Genomic DNA, 22496 nt, shown 5'->3' with positions numbered 1-22496 from the left:
ACTCGTTCTCGTAACATCGGTAATCTAATACCCCGTATAATTCCAATCTATGGGTACCCATATGGCAGAAAACCTACCACTGTTTCCAAGGAAACCTACAATCAAAATACAACTTTAAATAAAATAATTCAAATTTATGATTTAATTCTAATAAAATCATATTTTAAAAAAAGCTAACATATTTAATTTTGTATTGCAATCTTATTTCTATACAGAATAACTCAGTACTCAATGTTTCTAATTATATGGAATCATGAACGAGTGAATTATATGGAATCGTAATGGAAAGCTCAACAGTTTGGTAAAACATCTGAAGGAATCATCCTGCGGGTAATCTCTCTTTCGAAGAGAGTAACGAAGCTGGTATCGGAAATATACACGGGGGACATAGAAACACAGAGACAAAGAGCGGGCGAAGAAGGTGTAGAAGGAGAACGTAGAATCGGGGAGGCATGGTCCCGCTATCCGGTCGGCCGCTAGGCCGAGGTCGATGAACCTCGGCCCGCCTACCGACTTTACCTGCCAGCCTCGAACCTGCCAACCTGGCTTCAGCTCCGAGGGTATCGGACAGGACATTTCGCCTACGAGACGTTTCCTCTGCTCTCGATTCCATCACGCGCGGATTAGAAACCGGCGCTCTAATTATGTCGAAAATATAGATGACAATTTATTACGGAAATTTATATTATAGTATAGTAATAATTAAACGTATGAAGACGTTCGTACGCGCGTCACGTTCACTGAAAGTTGGGAAAATAATGGATAAATCAAGCGGTTGCGACGTACTGACATTAAGAATCGCGGATTCAGTCAACAGCAATCTAGAACCGCTAGATTCGAGCTCTCTCATAATATCCCATGGGTGAAAGTTGCCGTTTCCCACGCGATCGACCTATGGACAAGTCAATGAAGTCCCCGTGGTTCGTTCAGCTTTTTTTCACCCTCGAAATCGAATGGTTCATCCATTGCCCTTGTTTACTTATCACGTGCGCGACGATCAATTATTTATAGCACAGTTTAATCGGGGTCACTCGTTCTCGTAACATCGGTAATCTAATACCCCGTATAATTCCAATCTATGGGTACCCATATGGCAGAAAACCTACCACTGTTTCCAAGGAAACCTACAATCAAAATACAACTTTAAATAAAATAATTCAAATTTATGAATTAATTCTAATAAGATCATATTTTAAAAAAAGCTAACATATTTAATTTTGTATTGCAATCTTATTTCTATACAGAATAACTCAGTACTCAATGTTTCTAATTATATGGAATCATGAACGAGTGAATTATATGGAATCGTAATGGAAAGCTCAACAGTTTGGTAAAACATCTGAAGGAATCATCCTGCGGGTAATCTCTCTTTCGAAGAGAGTAACGAAGCTGGTATCGGAAATATACACGGGGGACATAGAAACACAGAGACAAAGAGCGGGCGAAGAAGGTGTAGAAGGAGAACGTAGAATCGGGGAGGCATGGTCCCGCTATCCGGTCGGCCGCTAGGCCGAGGTCGATGAACCTCGGCCCGCCTACCGACTTTACCTGCCAGCCTCGAACCTGCCAACCTGGCTTCAGCTCCGAGGGTATCGGACAGGACATTTCGCCTACGAGACGTTTCCTCTGCTCTCGATTCCATCACGCGCGGATTAGAAACCGGCGCTCTAATTATGTCGAAAATATAGATGACAATTTATTACGGAAATGAATACTGTATTAAACGAGATCGTACTTTAAAGATTTTCACGTATATTCTGCATTCCATGATAGAAATCAATTCAATTCTGTTTAACATTCAAATGCCAGTCTGTAAAAAAATAATCACAAAAATAAATACTGTATTAAATGCAAATCGTACTTCGAAGATTTTCACGTGAAACCAATTCACTCTAATTCTATCTAAAATTTAAATGAGAATCCATGAAAGAATACAATCACGAAAACAAATACAGTATTAAATGCAATCCTCCAAAGGTTTTCAGTAAAATTCTTGCAACTCCTGGGTTGCCTGATAATTCTTACAGTTCACCGTGTAAAGACCTAAGCTCTAAACGTTCCATTGTTCAGAACTGAACCGAATTCTTGTTGGCAACTCCTCTGTCACCACGAGGTGCGCTAATAATACTTATGAGCGAGCGGATAAAAACCGTTTACGGACTGGCACGATAAGCAGAACCTTTCACGAGTGCGAGAGTACATCGACCGTGAACCGGAGAGGCTCGCAAAAAAACGTTTAAACCAAATACGATCGCGTTACGGTTTCGCGTGTGCCCTGCATATCACGCGTGCGGCAAAGCCCCGTAAGCGCGATGCACGCAGAATCCGTGCTAATATAAAAATATCTAAACATGATACGAGACAGCGAATCTTGTATAAATATTATTACCACGCTTGAACTTTTACGCTATTCAAATAGATAGCATAAATAGTTTATCCACGATGTATAATTGAGAATCTTCAATCTTCGGTATTTCGTTCGATTAAAATTCCTGGGAATTTCTAATTCTTACAATCGAACGGAATCAGTAATTGGACAGGCATACTTGCGTTTATGCAATGATCAATGACTCGAGTTAACGATTGAAATCTGTAACTGTTACCAGGTAGGATTATTAAGCGGCTATCGGCAGTTATCGACACATTATGACTAAGGTCTAGGAACGTATGATTTATACATACATACCTATGTACAAGTAATCTAGAGGAATGAAGCACTACCGGATTGTTCAGCTTAAAACAGGGCTCGGTTCAACCGTCTACCTTTTACCGCTGTTTCAGATACATAGAATCAGAATAACAAATAATTATTCTTAACGAGCTGTTTTTTTTCCTTGAAATGTAGCTACTGGTCTAAGCAATCGCAGCAACGAGTGCACGAGCTAAGTTTTTTCTTCGAGGTCAAAGGAAACGATGTTTCCTGAATACACAAGAGGATAGCGGTACATCAGTGGAAAGTCATTAAGTTCGTGATCGAGGAAGTACCTCGAAATCGTCAGATTAGAAAGTACCAATTAATACATCTCGAAAATGTACAAAAGGAACAAAGCGTCAATTGATTTTTTAATTGAGAACCGCCAGAAGATTTACATAAATCCTATAGAGAGAATTACGTATACACGTCTGGCTTAAATAGCTGATATAATAGTCATTAAATCTGTGATCAAGGAAGGACCTCGGCGGTATCGTTAGATTAGGAAATCCCAGTTAATAATTCTGGGAAATGCACAAAGCAAATAAAGCGTCAATTGATTTTTTGATTGAGGAAAAGATTTACATAAGTCCTACACAGAAAATTACACAAGCCTGGCATAAATAACTAATAAATATAAAGGATCGATTGTAGAAGAAAAATAAAACTAATCGTGTGCAAAGTTTTTGATCCTAGTTACAATAGGCTCGGAGTCTTCACGATTAATTAAAAGCCATTACGCATTGATGAAACGCGTTTCACGGCCGGCAATTTATTAACCGTAATCGCGTGCCGAGTTATTATTGTTATCCAGGCTTGTGGATCACCGTGCGTTGCGATGCGCGTGCAGTTATTAGCACGAGGAAAAGAAGTGGCACGAATCAGTGGGTCGATGAAACCCGGCACAGCCTCGAGAGCTGCCTGAGTTTGCAAGCTCTGATTCCTGCTCCCTTCTTCCAAAGAAGGAGAAAGTTCCCGACGAAGGAACGCCCGGTCTTATCATAATTTTCCCCCTAAAAACAATAAAAATCGTCGAGCGACAACTGCGTACAAGTCAGTCGTCAGCTTTGACGAAAGAAGACAAACGTCACGATAACGTTTTGTGTTTATCTGAGGAACTTCCTCAACAGAGAGAATTGACATTGAAAATTATCTATTCTTTCGCACGGAGAAGAGACCAACTGTTCTTTCAATATTAGCATGTACGCGTCGCACACACTTTAAGCAAGTGGACTCGCTTCTGGGAGACGTTCAGTTGTTGTTGAAATTATTCTCATTTTTATTGCTCCCTTGTCAACATGCGTACATATGCGATCAAGCATTCTTGGAAGATAATGTGGCTTGTGTCACTTAACGATGCGATAACTCATTATATTAATAGATGCTTGGATAATCCATGTTTCATCGCACGCGAGTCCATTAAAATAGCAAATCGTACGGATAAATTTATGGACGGGCAACATGAATTAGCATAACATCATCGCACTAAAAGACAATAACAAAACTATAGACAGATTAATTTCGTTATAAACATAAACTCTTCCCAATATTCTCCGCCTCAGTTTCGTTGTGAACATTCAGGAATTTCAAGATGGCTGGAATATGTAAAAAGTTAAGAATCTACATTTTTATGGCACTAACCTAAAGATCGGGAAACTTCGTCGTCGCTGCTACCACCGTTTTCACTGGTAACACTTCACTTTTACAAATTGGTGTGAATTCGAGAGTCGGCGATTCCTTAAAGAGCGCGGAAAGTTATGTGTCCCTCGGAACGCGTGTCGAAATACAATACCTATCACTCGAACCGGCGTCAGATTACCCGGGTCCATGACTACGCGGATACAAGAGCCCTGTTTACATTTTTAATGGTTCGACGATCGCCTGGACCGCCGCCCGCCGCGGGTCAACGAGAGGTCACTAATTACTGGACAGTGGACACTTGATCGCGTTCATTATTTCGACAATTTCTTAACCAGCATCCCGCGGTTTCCCAAGCTTCATAGTACGGGGTACTCAGAGCATGCGTGTCAAGTTGCTTACTAATTCAAAAATTTTCGACCCAACATTTGAAAATTATGGAAATCGAGGAAAAATTAAGTGAGGCGATTTTGTATTTTTAATTTTGACGATCGTTTAGATTAGAGAATTAATTAGGATTAGGTTGGATTTAAAGAGTTAATTGCATTCCGGAAGTTATGTCGAAGGAATTTCGGAAATTATAACTAATTACACCAGATGGAGCGTGCAGGTGGTGGTCCTTCCCGAAACGGGAGGACAGTCGGTGCTTAACGGTCGCCGGGGTGTGATTTGTCGTGTAATAGAGTCAGTGATTTTCGGTCGAATCTTCGGGAAGAAAAGCGTTTCGAGAATTCGGATCATTCTCACCGGCTCGCGGTGTTTACGCGTTGGAAGAACCGGTTTCCTTCCCTCCGTGAAACGCGTGTAGTGTCCTGTGTGCGCGATGGATTAGGAGCTGCGAGTCGCCGGTAGCCATCGATCTTATCGGATGAATCCAACGGAGCCAGCGGGCCAGGACTTCGCCGGGATGAGTAAACGGCAAAATTTAATTAACTAGGATTAATCTCGCTCGTTTCGTGTATTATTAAGTCGCATACAAATTTTCAAGCATGATCGACAAGAGTAAGTAAAAAATTCGTGGTTTCTAATATTACGTATATAGGAAAGCCTCCACTTTTCAAATCGCAAGACGGTTACAAAGTTTCGTAGCCATGTTGGAACGAAACAAATGGAAGGTAATGGAATTTATTTCGAACACGAACGGGTACAATTTTTAAAATGCATGCAATTGTCTAATAAACGGAATTTCGTTGAATCCCGCAATGATATCGTCGACGTGAAATGTTTTATAAACAGGAATAGTCACGTCGAGAGGAAGAAGTTTCCGTGGGACGAATACATCGTTCGATTCATAAAAGGAGAAAGAAATAATAAAAGTGGCGATCAGCTTACACGCAAACTAAGGCTACAAGTGGGAACCGGTTTCGTAAAGATTGTGTGGCCACGCGGCTTTCGTCTGCGTTTATTTCGTTTGCCGCCGCGAACGTCCGAGGCTGTTGCCTCTACGAATGGATGGATCCTATCTATGAAAACGCGTGGCGCGTAGTCGACGATCGGAAACAATAATTCTCTTCCTCGTTTCGACGTCGCGGTTAACCCGAACTGCTTGCAGAATTTCAAAATTGTTGCAAAAACGTAATTCCCTTGGCAGTATGCTTATTCGACGGAATCGTTCGCGACGAGGTTGCGTTGCATGAAAATATTTCACCGTTTCGCGATGGCAGAGATGAAGCAATCAGTGAAATCGCTGAGTCCGTTTCGTCGTTCAAGCATAATTATTAAATTATTCTAAATATCTTTTCAGGAACTCGGATCGTTGGGTGGGAACGATGTTTGCTGCCGATGATTACTACTACAGAAAATTGAATGCGCATTAAAACACCAGACGGGTAATATTCAAATGCTTGTCCAAGAGACATTTTTTAAACTGATTCACGTCTTGTTTTGCATGAAGATCCTCGTGTATGATATGATCCATGTTTACGTGTATTGTACATCATTTTATTTTTGCGAATGAATATTAATTGAGCCGCGTAGGCGATGGAACAGTGGTGGCGGTTCGTAGCTGTTAAATTTAACTTCTACCCGGAAAGGTTGACTCGTACGTTTTACCTTTCGCAGTCGCCCGGCTTCGAGTCCCGAGGTCAATGTTTACCTTCTTCTTTTTCTCCGTGCTTAATGTTCGCGCGGTAAACCGTGCAACACATGTTCCTTTTTTTACAAAACTTGTAAAACAGCTTCGTCTTAGCACCGAATCGATATTACACAAAATATTTCCCAATTATTCCAACAATATTTACAAAAAATTGATATAAACGTTGCTCTGAAAATCTGTCGAGTTTTTCAAGAGTCCGACGAGATTAGAGTCGAGTTATAGAAAACAAATGTCGCGGCTGTAACGGTAAACCTGGCTGGTTTCGTTAACTGCATTCTCATGCGAGGTGGAATTTTGAAAAAGTCGGACGGGGAAAAGTACACGCGATAAGTCGTACACTTAGCGGGGATCGGAGAAAGCAGCGCTGCTCTCTGATGCCTTGACGCAAAAATCTCGTGGCGCTTGTAGTACATAGAACCAGAATTAGATCTAACCGGCAGCTATCCCTGGAACGCCGTTTTTCTAATTTATCAATGCGAGAGGGGATACCGTTTCAAATCCGAGAGTATTTACGTAATCTTTAAAGAGTGTCGAATTGGAATTCCGTACGTTTTTTGAGAAAATCAGGAACAAAGATTGTTTCATAAAAACAGATTATCTTTATTTCATTAACTAAAACTGAAAACCATTATAATAATATATATATATTTCATATATCGTTTAAGTTGACTGCATATAATCAATACAATTGTTTTGATTTATAATCAATGAACGCAGTTTGAAATTTGGTACAATCGCAATTCGGATCTACAGTAGATTCTTCTTGCTGAACATTTATTGTTTGAAGAAATGCGAACGTTGTTACTGTTGAAAAGGCTATGGGGTTCCGAGAACCTAATCTATTGAAACGAAAACCGTACGGTTCTCTAGATGGCAAAATATAAATCGAGCCACGTACCGGAGAAGAAAAGAAGAAATTCAATTGCCTCTTGGGGCATGAAAGCAAACAGAATCTCCATTCATCCTGCGGAACAAAGGCGGGTGAGAGTGTGCGCGTGCATTCGGCATTGTCGAATTGGTAATTAGTTGACAGGAAAGTTCGCGGAATAGTAACAAACGGTAAGTTAGCTAATGCCTCGCGGTTTTTGCGCGCAGTACTTATTGTTCTCGGTACTCAGAGTCGGAGGAAAAAATATGAAATTCCTTGTTCTTATTTTTATCTAGGCAAAGAAACTGTCTTCGTATCTTTGCCAGGTTTCATATACAATTTCTAGTTTCGATGATACTAAACCCTGTGAGAATTCTGTGCGCAACACATCTAATACCTCAAGCTTTTTATGCATAATGTTTTTTGTACTCTAAAAAAGTACGTTACTTACTTTTATTTGAGCAAAGAAGCTTTCTTTTATATCTTTGCCAAGTTTCGGATTTTTACATACGCTTTCTCGTTTCAACGGTACTAAACGTTGAGAGGATTCGTATCGAAACAGATCCGTGCGCAGCGGACGTGCGCAACCCGCGAACAGCAACAGGTTGTTGCACCTCAGTGAAAAAGTGTATGCAAATCAATCGAAGTGCGAGCGTTTCAATTTGTGCTAAAATCGAAATTTAAGAAGAGATTTCGCATCCATTAAACGTGTACTTGGGAGCGCATAGTGAATACAAAGTGATTGCAAATTGTTTTCGTTTCAGAACGTACGTTCCCCATAATAAATATAAAACCCGCATGAAAGCGGGAAAGCGACTTACCCAACCGGAGGGCGGCAACCTGTGCGACACCGGCGAGCGCTAGGAGGGCAACCAGCAGCCAGGGAACGTTTCTCGCCCCAAAATAATTCCCGGAAGCGTGTTTACCACCGAGGATGAGCGTGCGTGGCCGACGTGGCCCCGCAGCCACTGCCATCGCACACCGTCCTTCTCACCGCACGTTCAACAACACTCTGATTTTCGTCTCCACTGTTCGGCCGGCACCACGTCCCGGGGATGCACCGGTATCCTTCTCTAGATGCACACTCGGGCCGGAATGCAGTGACCGTGTTACCCGGGAATGTTTTACTTAAAAGAAATACAGTTCCTTTTTGGACGAGGAGTGTTCTACACACTTGTCGCGTCCGGTCGAAACGGAACTACGTTCGGTGCGCGCGCGGCTGCCCGTCTCGAGGCGAACCAGGATCCTTGGGATGGAAGGGAAAAAAAAAAAGAGGAACGCGAGAAGAAGCACGAGCGACTCTCCTCGGGTTCAGTTCATGGCTCGCGCGCGCTACGTTCACGAGGCCGCGGTCAGTGAACGACTGAGGACAAGCTGCATTATACCCGGTCCGGTCCGGAGTCCGGAGGGGCCCCAAGATTTAATGCACATGCGCAGAGAAAGGGATCTAAGCACCACGTGTGGTAAATCCTCTCCGAAGATCGTCGATTCGAATATGTACCTGTGACACGGATAGGTACCAATGACGACGTGAAATCTGTTTCCAACTATTCCGTCGGGCTGAGGCAAACGTCAGTCCGTCGACGCTGACGATAACTGATTGTTTTTTAAATTGATTTCAGGCCTGCAGCTTTTGAAACGATTATATTTTGAAATATATGATCGTTCAGTCGATGCTCGGGATTAAATACCGCGTGCAACATTCGTCTACCTGTTCGGAGATCCGTAGAAAGGGAATGTAAACAGGACGAGTCTACCTGACCTGAGGTAACACTGTCCCTTCGAGTTTTCCTCACCTTTTTTTGCGGTCCTACTGACCTGAGACGTTTCGGGGCTGCACCTGCATTCCACCCCATTGTTTTGGTTCAATACGCAGAACCTGTTGGATTAAATAGAAACTGTACCGAGATTTGTTCTACCTGCTGGACTGAAGAAACTCGGAACGAATTTCTCACGAATTAGTCGACTTGTGAAACGAGAATCGAGTATACAGGTTGAAGGAGACAACCTGTCTCATATCTCAAGGAATCTCTTAAATTAGGTAGAAACTGTAGCGAAACTTGCTACAGTCTACTCGTATTGAACGATGAAATCCGAAACGAATTCTTTACAAAAGGCACGGACTTGCGAAACGGGAATCCGTATTAATTGGGAGTGGCGTTTGTTCGAGAGGGAAACCCGCAATTTATCTTCTCGTACGTACACCGTTCGTGAATGAAGTTGTATAAGCGTGAACCCGTGCCGTGCCGTGCCGTGCCGGTGCCGAGAGAGAACCGACACGTCGCCAACCGCCGCTGCGTTTTCCCGCAAACGCGTTCATTAGTCAAACGCAAATGCCACAGCCCATGCACGACCTTTTCCATTGTCCACGCGACACGCATTCCATCAATTCCGATGGATACTGCTTATTATTATTAACCCACTAATTCGCTTCCCGTTGCCTTTCTCGTTAACGAAACTCAAACGTAAGCCAGAGGTACTCAGAGTACAATTCAATAGGAAAGAATTATAAACAATTATAATTCGTGAATTCCATCAAATTACAGAGCATCCTTCAATTATTGGAAAGATTTACGCATTAATTCCATCGAATTGCGTGGAATATCTCTCAATCATGACTTGAATTGAAAAATATTTACGCCGTGTTGAAAAGTGAGTTAATGAAAAATTCATTCGGGACAAGTGCGCACAGCATCACTGGGCGTCTAACAGCAACGTGTGCGTTCTTTCACCTGTTATTCTGCTGTTCATTGGTCGCGCACCTTGCCGACGCAGCTCTAAACCGCACAATAAAAGGTCTCTCTCACTCTATCTATCTCTGTCCTCTTCACTCGCGTCGGCTCTATTCCTCCCGGTGTATATGTACGGGCACACGAGTCGTGACCTTGTGGCATTTGGTACCTGTCCGTACCAGCCGGCGCACGAGTACGCCTGACGCCTATAGCCACGATTCCAATGCTAAATCACTAATTCGTCTATGTTTTTTCTTTTTTTTTTCTTTTTAATGAACATAAAATTGTTTGGCTTATTTTAGAAGTAGAGAACGATAGATGCGAGAAGGGAATAGACAATCGGTAAAAATAAGAGTTATTTTATTGACACTGTAGAAGGGTAAATTATTTCCGTGTTCTGTGTAAGTTCCGAGATTGACTAGTACCAATTAAATGACACAGGCTTTCTCTGATATATCCTGTACAAGAGGATCATCCCTCTCGCGTAGAAGATTCCCAGACTCGCAGGATTAGTAGCACGGAATAATTGCGGTATTAATAAATTAAACTAGTAAGTTGGAAATCCTCAACGCGAGCACGACGGGATACGCTTAACTGAAATCGATACCGTGATAAGAACGTTCAGTCTATGAAAAAATGAGGATTATCAAATGTGAAAGGTGTGAGCACCCCCGTGTTAAGTTTCTCCGTCTACAATATCGTCTTATTAGTATTGTTTCTTCTTTTTTAAGTCACTTTTGAACGCCAGCTACGTTTGACAATTCCCTCTGAACGTAATATCAGCGCCGAGCTGTGGCTCGGTGTCACCGACTACAGTTTCGCTGTTTTCGGCCATTTCGAAAACGAAAATGTTGCATACGACGCGTGGTAAACGGCTGCGGATACTATTAGCTCGCACAGTTTTACGCCCGTTCACGGAACGGAGTCGGCGTGCGCGCTAGATTAAGTACATTATGCTTGGAAAAAAAAACCTCGCAAGGCCACGAAAATGTGTGTCGACAATTCCTTAATTAATATACCCGTTGAAACAAGGATTAGAAGCAGTAATAATAATTAGAAACGTTGCTATTAGCTACGCGCTTAAACTATCGATTGGTCCACGTCGCATCTGAGAAACGAAGGGAGGAAGGGAGAATACTTAAGCTTAAACGATGATTAATAGACTGCAGATTTTATGCGTTTATACCCTCTACTTTAAAAATGAAATTCTACAGAACTTTATGTTCAAAGAAAAGTCTATGCTTTTAAAATCGATGTATAAATATTCTGCATGAAAATCCGCAGCCTTGAACAAAGGGCAACTATGTATCACATACTATCGGTGATGTGTGAATACTCGCAAGCCAGTTGAGAAACTCATCGGAACTGAAATTACATCAGGACTCCGTTTCGTGAACCACGGTTCCTCTCCGAATCTCGCTTATTTAACTCCATACGGAATCGGTATTTCTCATACTGAACAGGTGAATACTTGATCAGTGAACGTGTTCTTTGCGTTTCATGGCTAGGGGAGGAGAGGGAAGTAGGGGGCAATGGACGGGGGAGGATGGGTTTTAGGAAGGTCGGTCCAAGCGCGGGTTTGAAAGGTTAATGGAACGTCTTTTCTCCTTCGTTTCTACGTCGCATCTGTCCACGGGACACTAGGAGAGAGAGTTGTGTTGTTTTCTGTCGAATGTTCTGACCTTTCAAACTCGCGCTCAGACCGACGTTACTCAGCCGGGCATCTTGCGACTTATCACGCCCATCTCGCAGGCCCTGTCGAGCATCAGAGTTCTCGCGCTGAGGAACGAGAGATCCGGCAGCCGGTTCAATACTTTCGCTGTCTCCGGTTGGATCGGCATCATCCGACCGTACCTGTCCATCACCACGTGTTCCGGTCTCTTGTTCGCAGCCTTGCCGCGATACTCTGACCTCTCCGATGGCAAATACTGTTTATCGTTCGATGAGAATTGTCTCTCTGTACTCGCGTACTGCTTCTCGTTTACTGAAAATTGCTTTTCCGTAGGACACTGCTTCTCGGTGAGAACTGCTCTCTGGCTAGACTTGTGCTCGGGTTTCTTCTTCCATTCGGACGACCGTGGAGCAGGCAGAGGCTCGATTATCTTCGAAGAACGTCTCGACTTAGCAACGTCGATCTCCAACGGATCTAACGTCTCCACTTTGGACACCGAGTTGCAACGTTCTCTGCTTACGTTCGACTCCGGGGCATCTGTCGTTTTGCAAAAGATTAATCTTGTAAACCGCGTTGGCAGGAGGATTCAGCGTAACGGCATGCAAATACAGAGAATCTAATGTTTCTAGTTCTGGCTACGGAATACAAGCCTAAGACTTACGATGATTAATAGGATTCCTTGCGCTACTTGGTCGATGGTAGGATTCAGAGTTGGTGGAGCTGTGGGATGTTAGTAGAGGATCGAAAGGACACAGAAAGTCCAGAGGTAGAAGAGCAGATAAACCACCACCTAGATTACACGATTCGTCAAATTCGTGAGGCCCAGCATTAGCACGGTTTATACCGGATCCACTTCAAGCTTGCCAAACTGTAGTTCCAAAATTTCAGTTTCAGACAAAACTCTTGTTAACGAGCTGCAGTTTGGAAGCCTCGGATAACCGGTACAAAGATATTGCGAAAGCGAACAAAGTGTAACGTACAAATGTACACATAGTGCGAACCTAATCATATTTTTCCTCTAATTAAGCGCAACGGTATTATCGAAATGCAGAATACTTACTAGCTTCTAAGGGATTAACAAGCCCGGAACTATTCCAATCGAATTGAGCAGCAGGTACTTCCTAATAACATTGCGTCGTTATTAATTATAAATGACTCTTAATAATACCATCGGTTCCGTGAATCACTCACCTCCGAATTAGTCGAGGTCTGAGTTTTATTAGAACTCGAAGCAGTCGGTTGAGACTCGGGCATAGCTTTGATTGGCTCCAAAGGAGTGAAACCGAGATTCGCCGCGAATCTCGGGACGTTTGGGTTCCACCTCGGCCCGAACAACTGCAAACACTTCAATTTAATACCTAGTCAGCAGGTCGTTTGTAAACACGTTACTCACAATATTCCGGGAGTCTATGCCGAGCGAGTTCAACAACACGTTGTTGCTAGAACTGTTCGCCCATTGATAAGTCAACGCGTTCGTTTCTTCTACGTTCTTTATACTCTGCCACACTTTGTCCACTTGCGTTATCAACGCTTCGATTTCGATCTCGCCTTGCTCGGAGTCCAATGGGAACATTATTGTTATTATATCTTCTATTTTGTTAGCAGCCTAAAGGAAATACGTGCTGGTTTACTTTCACTTGATTGATGTTATTAAGGGGCCGTGTGAAACTTAAAAAACATTCTCAAAAATGATACAAAATTTTAGGCGGTCACACTGGTAAGGCTCCTTATTTTTTAAATTCAAATGAAACTTACGTTCTTATTTTCTATCCGACAAATTGACTCTTTTAAACTGATTTGCGGTGGTTCCACTGCGAGCTGTTCAAAGGCAGTCTCGAAGTCATTGAAGTCACCAAAATCGTCATCGTCTCCTCTCCTTTCAGGTACATTTGTTTCGTCAACCCTTTCAGGTTGCGTATGCTCAGAAAAATTGGCGAAATCCCCGAAATCATCATCCTGAACCAAAGCCTCCTCTCTGTTCTCAGTTGCCTCCGTGAAACCGGAGAATTCCATCTGAGGAGCCTCGAAAGAAGCCGTGTCGTACTTGAAGTCGCCAAACTCTTCGCTGGAACACCTGGAGATAACTGGCAGTGTTTGAGAATTCTCGGCTCGAACGCTTTTTCCTTCTCCGAATGAGACAGCCTCGTCCTTCGTTTCCCTTGAAGAGAAATCAGGCTTTGAGTCGTCGAGTAGCTCTCCCTCAACAGGGAAACTCGAATGCTCGACGCTTGGAAATTTCGAATCCTCGAAATCTCCAAATTCAAAAGCATCTTCGCTATTTTCTACATGTCGCTCATCCAATTTAGGTTTCTCATTTTCCAAGTCCACATCCAAATCTTTCTTATCGTCGACGTTCGAGTCTCTGCTCAGACTGCTGGCATTGTTCAAAGTATTCTCAGATTCAGCGAATTTGAACTCTGAAAACGCATCGTTACTGGGAATCCAACTTTCTGCAGTCTCGAACTCCTCGTAGTCATAAAATTCGTCTTCTACTGGTTGTACGGCGTCGGGAGGTACGGTGGGATCTCCAAAATCCAGGCTCAACGGTTCCACGTCCTCTGGGTTTGGAGAAGCCTCCCGTTCACTAGCTAAACTGCTACCCTCGCTCGCTAGATTACTCGCACTGGAGATCGTCCTCTCAGCTGCATCCTCTTTATTATTATTATTCTCTATATTCTTTTTACTCTCCTCAACCACTGTCTCAACATTCTCATCGTCTGTCTTCAGTTTAATATTGCTTACAGTATCATTTATTTTCTCGAGTATCAAGACATCTTCTGTGATCGTTGGTTTCACACATGGACACATAGTATTGACACAGGTCCACGGTTTCACAGGTGTCTTTCTAGGAGTATCTGGGATGCCATTCACCTTCGGTGAGGCATTCTGCGATGGCAGAGGCGTTTGAATAGGTGTTATAAGTTTCTGAGGTGAGTCTGAAGACACGGATAATCCTGCAACAGAATTTTACAATTTACATATTGAAACTTATTATAATATAATGTTTTGTTTACCATCTATGCCTCCAGTTGCGAAATCCCCGAACTCGTCCTCCTCGGAGTCACCGAAATTATCCAACGGAGGAGGCGTCGAGCTGACCAACGGTGGAAACGCCATCCTTCATTGGTGTCCTGAAGAAAAAAAAAAAATACGTTTCCCTCTGCGTCTCGATTTCCAGGTGTCACACACACGTAACGTCAGGCATATGTCAAACGCTGCACCAGGTTAGATGCGTGTTAGTTTGAAGCAAGGAGGTATACTGTGGTAATATCGGATGAATCGGCTCGAAGGCACGTCGATAATTCGCTGTTATGCAGATTGTTTTTATCGCGGGACCAAGGACGCTTAATTGTTGTACAAGGAAATTATTGTGCGCGCTGTTGACTTACGGAAAAGTTGGGTACGTGGAGCACCTCACGATATGATCTTATCTCCGACTTGTTGTCATTGCGATCTCATTTAGACCGATTCCTTTATCGTAGGTTTCAATCTTTTTTTTATGAGTAAACGATTGAGAACCGCGAGGTTCGGTGGTACAATAATCACGAGACCATCGGTCGTATCACCTGTTCTGCATTTAATGCAGCTGCGCGCCAGTTATTGTACCGCGACTTTTCAAAGAATTCCGCTATCCGACCGAAGTTCCTCTCTAAATATCATCGTTTCGCTTTGATTTCCATAGATAACATTCTCGACTTTTGCTTAATGCTTTTCTAATTTTTAATCCGAAGAAACGTGAATCTTATCCGTCAATTTATACAATTTGTACTGTTTACGGGATTTATAATTCCGAGAGATTTCAGAAATAACGCGAAATTATATAAAGTCCTTTTATTTACATTTCATTAATCAGAGAACATTCGTTAAAACTATGAATCGAAACAGGGAATTAAAACAGAACAAATATCCTATAATATTCGAAGTTTAATCTACTTTGTATCTTGTTTGGCAGTATGTTGAGTCCGTCTGTGTTTCCTCATGTCTCCTTTTTGCCTGAAACATCTGCCACAAACGTCGCAAGCGTGAGGCTTCTCACCAGTATGAATTTTTATATGATTGTTCAAAGCCTCTGTCCGGGTGAATGCCTTTTCACAGTAGTGGCACTTGTATCTCCGGTCGCCTCTGTGTATCAATCTGTGTTGGTAGAACACTGAGCCGGTTAAGAAAGCCTTGTTGCAAACGTCGCATTTGAACGGTCTTTCCCTTGTATGCTTCTTCCTGGTGTGATCAGCCAGGTCGGGCTTTATTGTGAATCTCTGGTCGCAGTATTCACAGGCGTATGGTTTCACGCCCATGTGGAACCGTTTGTGCGTCCACATGTGGCTAGACTGTGTATAACTCTTCCCACAGATATTGCAAACATACCTAAATTATAATAAAATAGATTTTAGACTTGCTTCATATTAGCTATGATTAAGAAATATTGAGAATTAGATTATGTTTTAGCAGCTTCGACGATTAATGGATCAAGTCTTAAGTTCAAACGATTTATACTCACGGTCTTAGGCCACTATGCCTCCTCTTGTGTGCATTCAATGAATTGGCGGTTGGTAAAAGACTCCCACAGATATCGCAAGGGAACTTAGAGCACCTGTACTTGCCATGCTCTTGAAAATCTTCAATGCTAGCAAACACGCTACCGCAAAGTTCGCAGATGAACTTCTCCTTCCCTTTCTCAGACTTCCTAGCCACAGGCTGGTGCCTCTTCTGCTTATGTTTGTATAACAAGGACAGCTCTTTCATATCTTTGTCGCAGATCTCGCAGAAGAACACCACCAATACTTTGAATATCCTCGGGTGTTCCTTCCAGTGAAGGACAGCCTCAGCGAATGACTTGAATATGGAATTGCACTGGGTGCAAGAGTACGGTGTTTCAATAACGTGAGTCTCTCTGTGGCTCTTCAAGTGCTCCATGTCTGCAAAATGACTGCTGCAGAATTCACAGTGGTACAATTTTAGTACTTGTAATTCTTCGATCAAACTGATCTTCTCCTCGTGCTTCTTGCAATGCTCGTCCGCGGATTCACAGCTACCAAACGCTTCGCCGCAGCAAACGCATCTTCGAATGAAAACAATAGTCAACTATAATTATAAAGAACAATGAATGAATGTAATAATACCTCCAAATGGTTTGACTGTTCTCGAAGATGATACTATGACCCGCCACGTGTTTGTTCAATCTCGACTTCTGTGTGAAACTCTTTGAACACTCCGGACATTTATAAGGCTTCTCTGGGAGGTGAGTGACCACGTGTCGTTTCAAAGTGTATCCGTCGCAGAATCCCTTAGAGCAGACCTCGCAGACGTGAGGCCTCGTCTTCCCATCTACACAAACGTGTTTCTTCAACCCATCCTGATTTTCAAATAACTTTCCACACTGCAAACAGGAGACTCTTCCATCCTTGCAGTGATACCTGAAAAAAGAATTCAATATAATTTAATTTCATATGAAGTCTTGTTTCTACAGTTTCATTTTATGATACCTTTTGTAGTGATAATACAATTTCAATTCCTTGCCGAAAGTGATCTTGCAAATGTCGCAGTACAACGCCTTCGCATCTTTGTGAAAATTTTGATGGAACTGCAGTCTCTCCTCAAAAGTGAATGTCGCGAAGCAAACCTCGCACTTGTACGGTTTTGAAGTAGACTGCAAGTTAGGCTTGCATTTATGCTCGTCCAGAGTCTCTTTCGTATGATACAGATTCATGCAAGCCCCACATTTCAAGTACTTCTGTTTGGTACCTAGACAGACCAGCGTTATAGATTCGTTTTCTGGTTCTTCTTCTATTTTAATCTCGTTAGGAATCTGTTCTTCGTCGCTGCTCTCGAGGACGATGTCGCTATCGTACAGTTCAATGTCTTTCCTTGATTCCTTATCTTCTTCATATACTCTCATCCGTCCTTCCACGCATAACGGACAGCAATCTGAATTCTCTTCGGTGTTCCCATCGCTTTTGGAGTTGTTGAACGAATGTCTTTGCTTTAAAATCTCGAAGAGGGTCTCCTCGGCTCTGATGCATTGCACGTCGAAGTCGTTGCACCAGGTGATCTTTTCGACGCAAGTCGGACAGAGTTGCTTCGGAAGAGGATCAGTTTTTTTTACCTGAAGTTAAATAGTAATTAATTCTGATGCCAATAACGTGATTAATTTAAAGAGAAGGATTTGGAAAGTCTCAATAATAATTAAATTGTGGATTTATAAAAAAACGTATTTAATATTTAAAACCATAAAGAGTTCATGTTATTTTTATTTTCACGGGTATCAAGACATTTTCACATTTTTAAAAATTCACGGTTTACGAAGAATTACCTTAATACTGAGACAGGTGTTTATTTTATGCAAAAGTCTGAGGGATTCTCCGAACTCGGAATAAATATAAATCGGATTTGGGGTTTCTCCGGCGCATAAACGGCAGAGAGACTTGAGCCGATTCTCATTCTCAGGTTCCGGTTGAAATTCTAAAATCTCGTTCGAGGAAAGCGGTTCCTCTTGGGACCAAATGATTGACCCCTCGAAATCGAGGTCGTCCTCCTGCTCGCTCAAAGTGCTAATCGACTCGGTTTTGCACACGTTCATATTACAAGCCTAATTCTATCTAAAATTTAATGTAAAGTAACATTAAGGGAGAATAAAAATATCGCATATAGGAATTTGTAGATTATTTTATTATTTAATTCATAATATCTTCTTTATGCATCGCGTTTGCATGTTTCCGAGCAAGTGAAATCGTTTGTATTTTTAAATACGTATATCCGTAATTAAATAATTTAATATGAAATTTCTAATCAAAAGAGATCCACCCGGGTCACTCTTAAATAATCGTAAAAAAAATGATAGTTTCGTTTGATCTCGCGTTGGCGAGTGTTGCGGTCGAGAGTACATCAGAGCAGATTACCTCGTTCCTTGGAAATGAAAACGGAAGGATTCTTTCATGGCAAACTAAACTTGAGTCTTCGTGCCGTCGAAACAATTCGACAGTCCGCCCGAGCTTTGCGAGTTCATTCCCAGTAAACACGTTGTCTAGGGAACCGAAACAAACGCGAATCTCAAAAATACGCAGTTTATTATTCGACCGTAGGCATCTCAAAAATACAAATGGACGATGATTGTTAGAATGCAATAATGCACATTTGTGCTTACATAATTATTAAGCATTAAAATTATCTTACATATGATAAGAAAATAATTCGCGTCTGTACAAATAAATGAATTTCTTATATTCGCGTATGTACAAGTAGATAAACTTGTACATACGTGAATACGTGTAGATAATCTACACGCGTTTCATCCGGTGCATATCACGTATCGCGTGTCATTTTTCGATCTCCATTCTCTTATTCTCTTGCAGTGTCTTAATACTACCAATAGATTCAACTTGATTTTGTTCAACTTCGTTGTCGTATGCTTCTCATAGTCTTCGTTAGTGAAGAAGTACACGCATTCTGAAATGCAATCACTTTTATGCAAACATTTTTAACCGAGATTGAAGAATCTTACCATTTCCAATGTTCATATCCATTTCTTGTCTCTTATAATATAAAAACAGATTCAAGTCGCCCTGCTTCCTGGCATGGGCTTTCCCCAACGACAGAAATGTATACTTCGCCTGAATTATCTCATTAATAGTGTTTACTAAACTGTTTACAGCGTCTAATGACTGCCTTCCTATAATATATTTTGGTATTTTACTAAACTCTTCCTGCGTTATCAAAGGTATTGTATAGTAGACTTCAGGCTCATTGAACAACATCTTCTTGCAGTTTTTCATAGGTGTTGGTGTTGCTATTGAGATTTCCTTCTTGGGTTTAATCTTTGCTGTTGAGCTTTCAACTATTTGATAATCATTTAACAATCTCTGTGGCACATTCCTGTCCATATGAATAATCTTCTGATCCAAACGATTCAGCTTTGATATTAAATCCTACAGTTTGTTAACTGTTTAAGATTTCTTCCTTTTAATATAGAAACTGTGGAACATACCTTCATCGCATCGATCTCTTCCCTCATTTGGCTTACCCTCTGCCTCTCGACTTCCACCCCATTAGAGATCTGGGTAACTATTGAACGCATGTTAAGAAGTTCGTCTTTTATCACTTGACCATCTGAAAGAAAAATATGCAAAATTCGTTAATTCTTAACGAGAGTTCATGAATAAAATAATGAAACTCGACTTACTTTGAAAAAATACAGTTACTGTTTCAAGATTTCGCAGTTTCTCGCATAGCTGTTCTAAAATCACATCCAGAGAGTCACAAGTTGACATTTCCAAAAGTAAAACCCTGCGATTTTATACGCTAAATTGGCAAAGCCAGTGTATTTATTTAGATTCGAAGTATTGCACTGTGCGACGAACTAATCGTGGAGAATTAGTAAAATTCTCAGGGGTAGAGAATCGTATATATTTCTCTTATTCAGTAAAAGTTCGTTGCCGCTAACGAGTCGCCGACTTCAAATTTGATTCAGCGCCGTTTACATTTAACCCGCGCTTGCTCCGAAAGGTTAAGATTGAAAACCAACGCAAAGCCGATCGGGGATATCTCCGTTTATTAAAAATTCAAATACGACGACTATACACGATCGTCCACATAATTATATAAAAATACGAAGATATCGGTATTTTTTTTCAAATCAAGAATGATCCACGTGTTAACTTTCTCCCATCACATGATCCATTGAAAACATTCAATGGCTGCCAAGTCATCAGAATGCGTTCGTGGTTAACTATTCCCTAACGCCGGAAATATTCAGCTGCTCTTTTGTAGACGAGATTAGTTCATGCGACACATAGTTAAGGAAAAAAATGCGGAATATATTAATTTTCGTCGCGTTGTTCGCGTACGTCCAGGGTATCAGATTCTATCTGGAACCGAATTCGCTGAAATGTTTGAAAGAAGAGGTCCAAGCGGACGTCATAGTCGCCGGGGAATACGAGGTTTCGATGTCGCCGGGCATCAAAACCGAATACATTGTGAGTTATCAATTTCCAATGCTCCTATTTTTAATATATTTATTCACCCACGGTGCAACTTAACCTCTCCGTGCATATGCTCTGACGTTGTATTCGTCGCCCTACCCGATTTTCGAGAATAATCAATATTAGACTACAGATTTTTATATAAACTGTTATCGTACAAGCTTTAGTTACTTCGTTTATATTTCCTGCGCAGTTGATTTATCTATGAGCGCATCAAATTTGCAATCTAATGATTATTGTTGTGGGTAGGAAGAAAGTCGTAATGAAGTTTCTTGGGAATATTTGTTATCGATAGGTAAGGGATTCGAAGGGTGACATTCTGTCGAAGAAGGAAGATATACCTCATGACAAGATGTTGAAGTTCTCGTTCGTCACAGAAACTTATGATACCTTTGAGATCTGTTTTATAGCACACAGCATACAGCCGTCGTTCTCAGGCAGTAAGTATAAAGCTTTAGTGTGAAGAACTGTTCGTTTTATTTCTATCGTATAAAAAAATTTGTTGTAGATATGAAACACATGAAACAGGAAGTCCACCTGAGCATAAAGCGTGGCATCGAAGCGAAAAATTACGACGGAGTAAGTCTCGACGTTTCAGATTCTGATAACATTTTCATTATTTATTATCGTTTTCCTTCGGTCCGTTTCATCACTTGACGAAACATGTAGGAATTGGCAATCTTTGCGTATTTAAAAAAAATTATATTCTCTGGATTGCCAATGCCTTTTTCAGAAATGAGCTCGTAACATTTCATCTATTTTCTTTCTTTTATATGTGGCTTGTATGGGCACACAGTTGGTAATGTAGCAAAATTGGTTTGATTAGACATCGTTAGTGTGTCTTTTGATAGCATAGATTTCTGCATGCGATCTAGCACTAGGATATTCTTTATTTATCTTAAACCACCCAGCCACTATTTAATTAACATGAAACTGCCACTTAACAAAGTTTGATTGCGAACACTTACATAGAAATTAAGCTGCAGTTAAAGGAGATTGAGTAATTTCAACTCCCATGTTCCCACGCGGTGATAAAAGCGGAAATTTTGATTTCCTTTTAAGATCGCTGAGGCAGCGAAATTGAAACCATCCGAGGTCGAATTGAAACGGTTGGAAGATCTGTCCGAGACTATCGTGCAGGATTTTGCACGCATGCGAAAGAATGAGGAAGAGATGAGAGATACCAATGGTAAAAAGTCTTAGATAAATCTGTCTATCTGGCGTGTTTGATCCGACTACTGATTAAATGAATCTATCACTTTCAGAGGCGACGAACGCGCGTGTATATTATTTGAGTATACTGTCCATATGCTGGCTGTTGGCACTCGCGATTCACCAGGTCATTTACTTAAGACGATATTTCAAAGCGAAGAAACTGATCGAATGAAACGGCTTATTATCAGTTTCTGCCTCATCACAACTACTATTTATTTATTTTCTCAATAAATAATTAAGAAGCATTACCACGGGAATTGTGGGGGGATTGGCCGATAAAAATTTTGTATACTCCATCGAATTTAAATAAAAAAGAAGACATCATTATATATATATATGTATATATACTTATACTCCTTATGTAATACATTTTTTAACGATAGAAAATATGCTTTCACTTCTACAATAGTTAAGTTTTGACTTCTGTTAGTTAAATTACAAATAAATGGAACAATTTTGTAATATCTCTTCTAGTTTTGTTTTATTCCCTTATTTCGTTAGGTGTTTTGGATCTGCATATATCAGCAATTTTAGATTCTGGTATTCAGAATTTAATCAATCATAATTTAAACACCTTAGAAAAAATTTCGGAAAATTTTTTTTTCCTCA

At 41.3% G+C, this 22496-nt stretch overlaps 6 protein-coding genes across 11 annotated transcripts in view; 1 reads left to right on the top strand and 5 right to left on the bottom strand.

Moving 5' to 3' along the window:
- mgl (low-density lipoprotein receptor-related protein megalin) overlaps positions 1–8634 on the bottom strand; it is a 34107-nt gene extending 25473 nt beyond the window's left edge. The window contains exon 1 of the mRNA XM_018020496.2: positions 8115–8634. Coding sequence (XP_017875985.1) covers positions 8115–8268 — 154 coding nt within the window. The 5' untranslated portion in view covers positions 8269–8634. The remainder of the gene's footprint in view (positions 1–8114) is intronic.
- Positions 1–22496, bottom strand: part of RpL37-1 (ribosomal protein L37-1) — a 63773-nt gene that overhangs the window by 36172 nt on the left and 5105 nt on the right. The window lies entirely within an intron of this gene.
- On the bottom strand, positions 10369–15249 carry Afti (aftiphilin). 3 transcript variants are annotated; one of them, XM_018020499.2, is made up of 8 exons: positions 15087–15249; positions 14712–14828; positions 13453–14651; positions 13091–13303; positions 12889–13041; positions 12758–12818; positions 12359–12487; positions 10369–12234 (listed from the first exon to the last, which is right to left on the bottom strand). In XM_018020499.2, the coding sequence occupies exons 2-8, from the start codon at positions 14812–14814 to the stop codon at positions 11738–11740; spliced, it is 2355 nt and encodes a 784-aa protein (XP_017875988.1). In that variant the 5' UTR covers positions 14815–14828; positions 15087–15249; the 3' UTR covers positions 10369–11737. The 3 variants fall into 3 exon arrangements, with proteins under 3 accessions (XP_017875988.1, XP_017875989.1, XP_017875990.1); XM_018020500.2 differs by having other exon boundaries at positions 12889–13032; XM_018020501.2 differs by lacking the exon at positions 12359–12487.
- Positions 15399–18684, bottom strand: LOC108622562 (zinc finger protein 595). 2 transcript variants are annotated; one of them, XM_018020502.2, is made up of 6 exons: positions 18594–18684; positions 18008–18293; positions 17181–17800; positions 16818–17111; positions 16196–16756; positions 15399–16062 (listed from the first exon to the last, which is right to left on the bottom strand). In XM_018020502.2, exons 2-6 carry the CDS (start codon positions 18272–18274, stop codon positions 15627–15629), a joined length of 2178 nt encoding a protein of 725 aa, XP_017875991.1. In that variant the 5' UTR covers positions 18275–18293; positions 18594–18684; the 3' UTR covers positions 15399–15626. The 2 variants fall into 2 exon arrangements, with proteins under 2 accessions (XP_017875991.1, XP_026667398.1); XM_026811597.1 differs by lacking the exon at positions 18008–18293 and having other exon boundaries at positions 18594–18655.
- On the bottom strand, positions 18745–20131 carry LOC108622563 (spindle and kinetochore-associated protein 1). 2 transcript variants are annotated; one of them, XM_018020503.2, is made up of 4 exons: positions 19874–20131; positions 19679–19800; positions 19196–19619; positions 18745–19140 (listed from the first exon to the last, which is right to left on the bottom strand). In XM_018020503.2, the coding sequence occupies exons 1-4, from the start codon at positions 19959–19961 to the stop codon at positions 18983–18985; spliced, it is 792 nt and encodes a 263-aa protein (XP_017875992.1). In that variant the 5' UTR covers positions 19962–20131; the 3' UTR covers positions 18745–18982. The 2 variants fall into 2 exon arrangements, with proteins under 2 accessions (XP_017875992.1, XP_026667399.1); XM_026811598.1 differs by having other exon boundaries at positions 19196–19604.
- bai (transmembrane emp24 domain-containing protein bai) lies at positions 20382–22218 on the top strand. Of its 2 annotated transcripts, XM_018020504.2 has the most exons (6): positions 20382–20666; positions 20968–21112; positions 21181–21251; positions 21469–21471; positions 21735–21861; positions 21938–22218. In XM_018020504.2, the coding sequence occupies exons 1-6, from the start codon at positions 20499–20501 to the stop codon at positions 22057–22059; spliced, it is 636 nt and encodes a 211-aa protein (XP_017875993.1). In that variant the 5' UTR covers positions 20382–20498; the 3' UTR covers positions 22060–22218. The 2 variants fall into 2 exon arrangements, with proteins under 2 accessions (XP_017875993.1, XP_017875994.1); XM_018020505.2 differs by lacking the exon at positions 21469–21471 and having other exon boundaries at positions 20384–20666; positions 21938–22216.

Source organism: Ceratina calcarata, unplaced genomic scaffold, assembly GCF_001652005.2.
Source record: "Ceratina calcarata isolate Rehan_Ccalc_2016 unplaced genomic scaffold, ASM165200v1 scaffold229.2, whole genome shotgun sequence".
NCBI lineage: Eukaryota > Metazoa > Arthropoda > Insecta > Hymenoptera > Apidae > Ceratina > Ceratina calcarata.
This window is presented reverse-complemented; position numbering and strand designations above follow the sequence as displayed.

Bases quoted from the DNA above. Each gene is read 5' to 3' on its own strand.
- Afti (XM_018020499.2), bottom strand. From the start codon at position 14,814: ATGGCGTTTCCACCGTTGGTCAGCTCGACGCCTCCTCCGTTGGATAAT. The intron at 13,304-13,452 runs GTAAGTTTCATT...TATTTCCTTTAG, and splicing joins GTCGGATAGAAAATAAGAAC to GCTGCTAACAAAATAGAAGA. The intron at 13,042-13,090 runs GTGAGTAACGTG...ATTAAATTGAAG, and splicing joins GCATAGACTCCCGGAATATT to TGTTTGCAGTTGTTCGGGCC.
- LOC108622562 (XM_018020502.2), bottom strand. From the start codon at position 18,274: ATGAACGTGTGCAAAACCGAGTCGATTAGCACTTTGAGCGAGCAGGAG. The intron at 17,801-18,007 runs GTAATTCTTCGT...ATTTAACTTCAG, and splicing joins ACACCTGTCTCAGTATTAAG to GTAAAAAAAACTGATCCTCT. The intron at 16,757-16,817 runs GTATTATTACAT...TTTCATTCGAAG, and splicing joins AACAGTCAAACCATTTGGAG to ATGCGTTTGCTGCGGCGAAG.
- LOC108622563 (XM_018020503.2), bottom strand. From the start codon at position 19,961: ATGTCAACTTGTGACTCTCTGGATGTGATTTTAGAACAGCTATGCGAG. The intron at 19,620-19,678 runs GTATGTTCCACA...AACAAACTGTAG, and splicing joins AAGAGATCGATGCGATGAAG to GATTTAATATCAAAGCTGAA. The intron at 19,141-19,195 runs GTAAGATTCTTC...ATTGCATTTCAG, and splicing joins GGATATGAACATTGGAAATG to AATGCGTGTACTTCTTCACT.
- bai (XM_018020504.2), top strand. From the start codon at position 20,499: ATGCGGAATATATTAATTTTCGTCGCGTTGTTCGCGTACGTCCAGGGT. The intron at 20,667-20,967 runs GTGAGTTATCAA...TGTTATCGATAG, and splicing joins GCATCAAAACCGAATACATT to GTAAGGGATTCGAAGGGTGA. The intron at 21,113-21,180 runs GTAAGTATAAAG...AATTTGTTGTAG, and splicing joins ACAGCCGTCGTTCTCAGGCA to ATATGAAACACATGAAACAG.